The sequence below is a fragment of the Oreochromis aureus genome, linkage group 12 (assembly GCF_013358895.1).
Source record: "Oreochromis aureus strain Israel breed Guangdong linkage group 12, ZZ_aureus, whole genome shotgun sequence".
In the NCBI taxonomy this organism is placed as follows: Eukaryota; Metazoa; Chordata; class Actinopteri; order Cichliformes; family Cichlidae; genus Oreochromis; species Oreochromis aureus.
The window spans coordinates 9,790,103-9,797,594 of record NC_052953.1 but is presented as its reverse complement, the minus strand read 5'-3'; the positions used below and the strand labels follow the sequence as shown (position 1 = coordinate 9,797,594).

The window sequence follows — 7,492 nt, the reverse complement described above, 5'->3', positions numbered from 1 at the left end:
GCTCTCTAGATTAGACTCTGCTGCTATTCATACAGTACGTTGTCTGATTTTGTGACTCCAGCAAGAAGAGAGAATAGGTCAAAAATCCAGAAATGTCAGCTTCTTTGGAGTCAAATAGTGATTGTTTTTGTTTTGTTTTTTTAATAAAAAGATCACATTCTTTATTTTACTGCTGTTTTCATTTTTTCCTCCTCCTGGTGTAAGTTGACGTCCACTGGCTGCTGATTCAAACTGCCAAAAGCTATAAATAGACAAGAAAAGGTCACACCGATCTCTTTACAAAGGAACCTTGCATGTAACTTTCCACGGTAAACATGAATCGCTCTTTACATGTCTAATTGCTTTTTACTTGCTAATTCAAAAGCAATGTATACGGAAATTGACATTTTATTTTGAAATCCGGATGACGACGTTTGAGCCGTGACTTCATACTCGCTAATGATGGTAGGCGGACGTATGTGTTTAAAACGGACATTAAAGGTTGTGAGCTGTCGTGGTTTTGATAACTGCGAAGAAATCTTTAAAGTTAAATGGCACACATCCCTACTGTAGCCTCTTTCTGTCCTCTCAGTCATCACAAACGTCCAAATAAGAGCGCACTTTAATTCCGAGGAGAGCTGGATTTCACAGCGCAGATGCGACTTCACCACAGTACAAAAGCCGGTATGTTAGCAGCAGATTTTCCGAGAAGACCCGGGGAAGGACAATAACAGGACAGGACGTTAGCTTGGCAGGTGATTTTCCACTTTGTTCTGTTTAAAACTTTGACTTTTAGCTAGGCTGATGTCAGTACCTTTAATGTGAAGGAGACGCAGTGAGTGTACCAGCCTTGTAGACAAATGATGCTGATCAAACCTTATTTTAAATGTTTAGTCCGCTTATTGGGAGCTAAGCTTGTGAAACCGGACTGCTAATGGTAGAAATGTTAATGTTAGAAATAAATATATATTTTTTTAAAACTAATAGGGATGATAAAATTATTTGTATCATAAATTGTAATTAATTAACCCCGTAATACATGCTTATTCAGACAAACCTTTCTTTTTCCAATGAAAAAAACAAAATATTTCCTACAAGTACTGTGTACCAGGGAGGTGGCACCCACAGAAAAGTATTTAGAACATTTAAATACCTCTATTAATTATAAAAGACCCTTTAACAAGCGAGAGGCATATAAACTTATAATAATTTGAAATGTAAGATAAGCATATTCCCAAAACAAAAAGATCGCCAATTACCACCTTTATACTCTGAGGATGTTGCTGTTTGTGTAAGGTTTAAAGAATAATTAGTAACAGTTATTACAGTTATTATAGCCACAGCTTTTACAAGAACACCGTAATGTATATTTAATAAAAAATTAATATGCACAGTATTCTCACTCTGATTTTCCTCTTCAGATAAAGACGATGCAGTTAAATGTAACAAAAGTTTTAATACCCAAGACTTAAATACCCTCCTCCATATACCATCAATATTTAATATAAAATAAGCTCAAATTTCAGCAGCACAAAGTGCTGTCAGTTTGAACAATATTAGCTTAAATAAATATCATATCAAACTCAGAAAACACTCTGCTTTGACGATGGACTGTGAAGTATCATCTCTATCGAGTCACCCTCTTTTACCCACATCTCCACATCTACATTGTTGTGGAAGTTTTCCACTTAAATAAAGCCTGCAGATGAGCGGTGAGCGGTAGCTAACATTCTTTAATCAAAACACACAGAACAGAAAACCAAGCTTGGTGGAGAGCCTGCATGACCACGGGGCAGGGTCAGCAGAGTCTCACTGAGCCTAGTGTGGCTCTCAGTTAAATACCTTCTCCAGGAACAAAAGGCAGTACACAGCTGTTTCACACCTTAAGGTTCACACTCCCTTGCTACCTCCCAGAGTCCTCGAAGAGACAAAAGACTCTCCCTCCTGTGGAGTTGTCTGCTTCCCCCAACTTCCTAAATAGACCCCCACCATTTGTCTTACAGTATGAGTGTCAGACATGTTAAAATCACCAAGGCATTACAATAACGTGATTAATACATACATAAGTGAAAGAAATTCCATTACAACATACAGGGAAGGAGATTCATTTACGTCAGCGGCAGACTCTCCAGTGTGACAGTTGTCCTGTTTGTTTGCTTTAGCAAGCAGATTCCCCATCTGCCACTGTGCCAAACACATTTGATTTGCCAAGAGGAGCTCGATAAACTCTCTATAGACTCACTTTTAGTCAATTTCTTTTTATTTTATTTCCTTTTATTTACATTCATATATGTATAATGTGACAATTCCAGAGTTGACAGCCAGGTAGGGGCTGATCAACCAAGGAGAAGGAGAGGCAGGAGAAAAAGACAAATCACAAGTAAAGCACAACAGGTTACCAACTGCTGTTTCTCTAACAAAATATATTCAAAAAAACAAGCAGAAGAGTCCTACACAGCAACAGTTTCTGCATGATACCTGCTTTTTAGCTTAAAATGTAAGAATTCTTTTACTTAAGTAAAAGTCATAATCCAACTTAAGACATAGTAGCCTACAGCAAGAAGAGACAAGAGCTTTCAGAGAGGCTTGTGCCACCCCATACACTCCTTTAGACACACCCCGTGTAGTCACTCTTACAGTTGTTTAGTTTTCTCTTCAGAAAACTCTCTGATCGCCACCTTAACTGGAGATTTTTTCATCCGCAGGAGAAAAGCCTTCAGAAAAATTTTAAAAGATGAAGTCCAGAAAAGTTGAACCCCCCGATGGCGGGTATGGCTGGGTGGTGGTCATGTCAGCCTTCTTCACCATGGGCCTTACTGCTGCTGTTCTCAAAAACTTTGGACACTTCTTCATTGAAATCCAGAATCACTTCGGAGTACAGGCCAGCACCACCTCTTGGGTGACCTCCACAACAATTACTATGCTTCATCTAGGAGGTAAATAAGTGGTTTTCAGTCTGTTGTTTTTAAACCAAAGGCGTTTTTGTAGAGCCATTTTCATTCTCTCTGCAGCTCCAGCAGCCAGTGCGATGACCTTACAGTTTTCTCAGAGAGTAGTCATCATGCTCGGAGGCTTGCTGGCTACCTTAGGGATGGTGCTGGCTTCACTGGACCTCAGTTTGCCCTGGCTCTACCTCACCATGGGCATCCTGCAAGGTAGCACACCCAAGACATACTCTAAATCCTACAAAACATTTCTGTAATTTGGTGACATTTGGTCATGAAATTGAACCATTTTGAGGGTTTGAATGAAAAAACTAACCTTGCAAGCTGATTTTTAGGGCAGAAAAGAAAAGTATCACTGCTACTAAAAGTTCAATATTTCGTGATTTTTGGGGATAATTGTCACGTTCCATTTCATGTTAAAAAACACTCAAACAGAGGCAATTGTTTTTCCACTCTTTTAATGTTTGCATTTTGAAACAGACAAAACAGCATGAAATGGTATGCAAAAGACTTACAATGAAACACAAAGACTTCTGGGACATGTGAGTAATGCTAATACTGGCAGACCCGAGTCTTATAAAAAATAGTGGGTGGTTAATCATTTCATCATCTCTTTTTCCAGGAACAGGTCTTTCCTTCTCCTGGATCTCTGCCAACAGCATGGTGAGCCACTACTTTGTACGATGGCGTCCCATTGCCCTCGCCATCGCCAGTTCAGGTGAATGCGTCTTTGCTGTTATGTTCAGTCCATTCTTCAAGTGGCTCATTGACACCTACAGCTGGCAGGGTGCTTTGCTCATCATTGGAGGCCTTCAGCTGAACCTGTGTGTGTGTGGTGCACTCATGAGACCCCTGGAGAAGACCACGAGTCCTGCACAGGACACCAAAGACAGTCTAGATGCAACCACGCTCCCAGCAAAGAGAATGACCTTCTTCCAGTGCTCCCTCATGAGAAAACCTGAATTTTTTCTGTACATCCTGTTTGCAATATTTTCGGCTGCAGGGTTTTTCATCCCGCCTCTTTTTCTGGTCCCCTTTGCTAGCAGCTTGGGCATGGATAAGTACTGGCCTGCCATGATTCTTTCTGTTCTGGCTTTAGCTGACCTGGCAGGGAGGCTGATTTGTGGGTGGATCGCCAACATGAGGCTGGTAAGAAACCTGCAACTGCTCACCATGGTGGCCACTCTCCTTGGCGTAGTGCTCCTGCTGCTGCCCATCAGCCAAAACTACTGGGCCGTTCTGGTGTTCGCCTCACTCTACGGCTTCCTGTTTGGCTGTGTGGTGGCAATTCACGTCACAGCTATTGTGGACATTGTAACCCTGGAGGGATTCGACAGTGGACTCGGGCTCTTTATGCTTTTAAGGAGCATTGGAGGCTTCACTGGTCCACCTGCTGCAGGTAAAGCAGATTATCAATTATTTTTTTTCGTTATTTGTTATGGAACTACAAATGTCACAAAACAATTCACTGAATGAGGATCATTTAGTGCTTTTAATTTTACGTTTTGACCTTGATGAATTTCGCTGCAGTTTACTAAAACCATCTTTGAGATCATGTGCACCTGGCCAGGGTACAGACATTTAACTCATTTAATCCCTGAGATATCTTAATATAAAAAAAGAAATGCAATTTCAACAGTATCTCTTAGTTTCTCTTAATAATAAAGACATGCTGCTGCAGTAAATAAATGAAAACATGGCTCTTTGGGCTTAAATTCTAAGACGTATATGTGTACATAAAAAACTTACTTACTTTGGTCAAGTATAACTGGCCATAAAGGGGAGGTCTTTATCTATTGGAAAGATGTAAACTGAATGAAAATAGAGTTAAAAGTCAAAAATTTATGTCTTAATTCTCATTTTACAAAGCCATCCAGTGGATCAGATTGGAGTCTTCACCAGTCTGGTGTCAGATTCTGGAAAAGACTGACTTTAATATGAAATGTTGATACTTTTTGCTAAAGATAGAAATGCGCTCAAGTTTAAATAGAGTAGAAAAGTGCTATATAAGAACTAGTTCATATGAAGATAAAGCCCGACACACACAATTTTATTTCAGCTTAGTTCAATTCATTTAAATTTTATTTATATAGTTATTAATATAAATTCAAGATGCAGATTTTGCTGACATAAAAATGGCACTAGCTCCTTTACTATTGAAGTAAACCTAAACATCGCTGACATTATGATGTGTGACAGAGCTGCTGCTGTGCATAGCTGTGATCTCATGGCTTCAGGTGCACTCAGCAGTTTGTTAGCCACATCTACCAGATGTGAACTGTTCAGTTAAACATTACAGAGCAGATACCAAAAAATTTACATTTTTTATGGTCTTTAAATATTTAAATCTGACGTGACATGATCTTGTTGGCTTTTATGTCAAATAATAAGACTGCCTGTTAAAAGTCCTGCATCATCAAAGAACAAAACCTCTTTTACAGTAGATGTCTCAAACATTTCTCTGCATGAATGCATACCCGTGTTCATTTATTCATCAGCACTGGTGGTGTGATATTTCTTCTTGTCCTGGATTACTTGTGCAGGCTGGCTGGTGGATTACACAAACAACTACAGCGTCGCCTTCTACTTCTCGGGCGTCTGCCTGATTGTGTCCGCAGCGTTTGTCGTCCTGGTCGACCGCCTGGTCCATAGGAGGAGAGAAGCAGTGGAGTCTCAAGTTTATTGTGCAATCAACCAGCAGGAGGATTGGGAAACAGCAAAAGCCGAGTCAGACACTGTCACATAAAGGGAGAACCCAGCAGAGTTGTGGGGAGCATACTGTTTTTTAGGGGCACATACTGATATCAGCTGATATTTTTCATGTATTTTTATATATAATCTATATTCACATATAGTGATGTAGAAAGGTAAGTGCATCACTTGCAAATTTCATTTCATTTGATCAACCAAGCATGGAATCCTCTATGAAAGGATCCCAACAGTTAAGCGTGGCATACTTGAACACAAACACAAAGAAAATCAGCTTTTTTAAATTATTTATTCAAAATAGAAAATTAGTAGTTATGTGTAGAGAAAGCACCATCAGAAGCAGCACTCTCCTTCTTCCCATCTGTTGCATCAGCTCAATGAAATGTGAAATTTTTCTTCTGTTCTGTTTTCTTCTGTTTCTTTAGTTTCAGGATGTTTTACGGTTAGGGGTTTTTTGTGTGTCCTGCCTGTTTTGAGATATTTTTTGGTGTCCCTGTTGAGAAATCTGCTTGCAGTTAATCTGATGGCCTCGCATCAGACAATTTGATATGATGAGGTTTTCAGCTCAGTCAGCAGAGTCAGTGTGACAACAGCATTTATTGACAGGCAGCTTTCACATTAGACATCGCAAAATTCTGACTAACTCAAACTTCTGTGTAAGACAAACTTTTGAGATAATAATCCCAAACTTTGAGGTAATTTTTCAGTGTTGCTTCTCATGAGAAGCAGTCTTACAGTCCTACTGTTCACAGCTAAACAGACTTTATCATGCGTTGTATGTTCAGTGGCAGACTAGTTTTTACTCTATTTTACTAACACAACTTTTCTGCAGTCTAACAGCTGAAATAGTTAACTGCAGATACGCCGATCGATCGACCTACTTCATCGTTAATCTCATTCTTTGGCCTGAAAGCCTTTGTCAGTTGTTTAGATGTCGCAACCCAAACAGGTTCTGATTGTTAGCACCTCATCTGAAGCTGCTTATTTAAATTATATGCACTTGAAGAAGTGAGATAACTGTAGCGAGGTCTCTGCATTTTCAATATGATTGATCTGTTATTATAAAAATGAGTACAAAATAACTGCTTTGCCATTTGCAGATCAAATGAGTGGTTACTCTACATACAAAAAAAACAGCTATTTCCAGGGTACAGTGCCTATGTCTCAACACTTCATGCATGGTAGTCTTTGTGGGCTTAAGTGCCAGGAAGACAGTTTTATTTGTTAAATGTTTGGTGTTCTGCCAGCAGATAGGTGATTTGACCTAGTTAAACAGGTTTTGTATGCCCTGTGTGGCATACAAAAAAAAACTCTTAACAGATTTGCAGACACATCAGGGAACAGATGTCACAAAAAGGAGCTGTATTGTTTCAGCTTGAAGTTTTGTGCAGTCACACATTTTGTAATCAGAATTGTATAACCCATCGTTAATGGGCTGCAAACTTGTGACACTATAATTATCCAAAGTTAGCCCGGAGGACCACGTCATCGGAGTAAAAATAAATACTTTGGTTTTTAAAAATAAAACAAGAATTGCCAAACTGAAACACTGCAGCTGTACGTCTGTAGCAGATGTGAGGCAGGTCTTCATCTGCAGAAGTGACTGAAAGTAGTTCCAGCAGACTAGAGTTTAAATAACAAGGCTGATGATGTATATACTCACGAGGAACTCATTCCCAAAATTCATCTGTTTTATGGAGCGGGGGTTACTGAAGCAAATCTCACATGATACCAAATTACCCTTTATAATTCCAATAACTACCTCAAGCAGTATATTATTTAGTTAACATTACACAAGCAGGAGTAAACTGTGTATTTGCTGGATGGGTTAATACAGTAGACTTTAGATCCTTCCTTAT

The 7,492-nt window shown here is 39.3% G+C and overlaps 1 protein-coding gene across 1 annotated transcript; it reads left to right on the top strand.

Moving 5' to 3' along the window:
- The first annotated feature begins 413 nt into the window (after nucleotides 1–413).
- Nucleotides 414–7,329, top strand: zgc:114041 (uncharacterized protein LOC574425 homolog). Its single transcript, XM_031729710.2, has 5 exons — nucleotides 414–734; nucleotides 2,685–2,915; nucleotides 2,991–3,134; nucleotides 3,547–4,323; nucleotides 5,468–7,329. Exons 2-5 carry the CDS (start codon nucleotides 2,714–2,716, stop codon nucleotides 5,668–5,670), a joined length of 1,326 nt encoding a protein of 441 aa, XP_031585570.1. The 5' UTR covers nucleotides 414–734; nucleotides 2,685–2,713; the 3' UTR covers nucleotides 5,671–7,329.
- Nucleotides 7,330–7,492: the final 163 nt, after the last annotated feature.

Bases quoted from the DNA above. Each gene is read 5' to 3' on its own strand.
- zgc:114041 (XM_031729710.2), top strand. From the start codon at position 2,714: ATGAAGTCCAGAAAAGTTGAACCCCCCGATGGCGGGTATGGCTGGGTG. The intron at 2,916-2,990 runs GTAAATAAGTGG...TTCTCTCTGCAG, and splicing joins TACTATGCTTCATCTAGGAG to CTCCAGCAGCCAGTGCGATG. The intron at 3,135-3,546 runs GTAGCACACCCA...CTCTTTTTCCAG, and splicing joins CACCATGGGCATCCTGCAAG to GAACAGGTCTTTCCTTCTCC.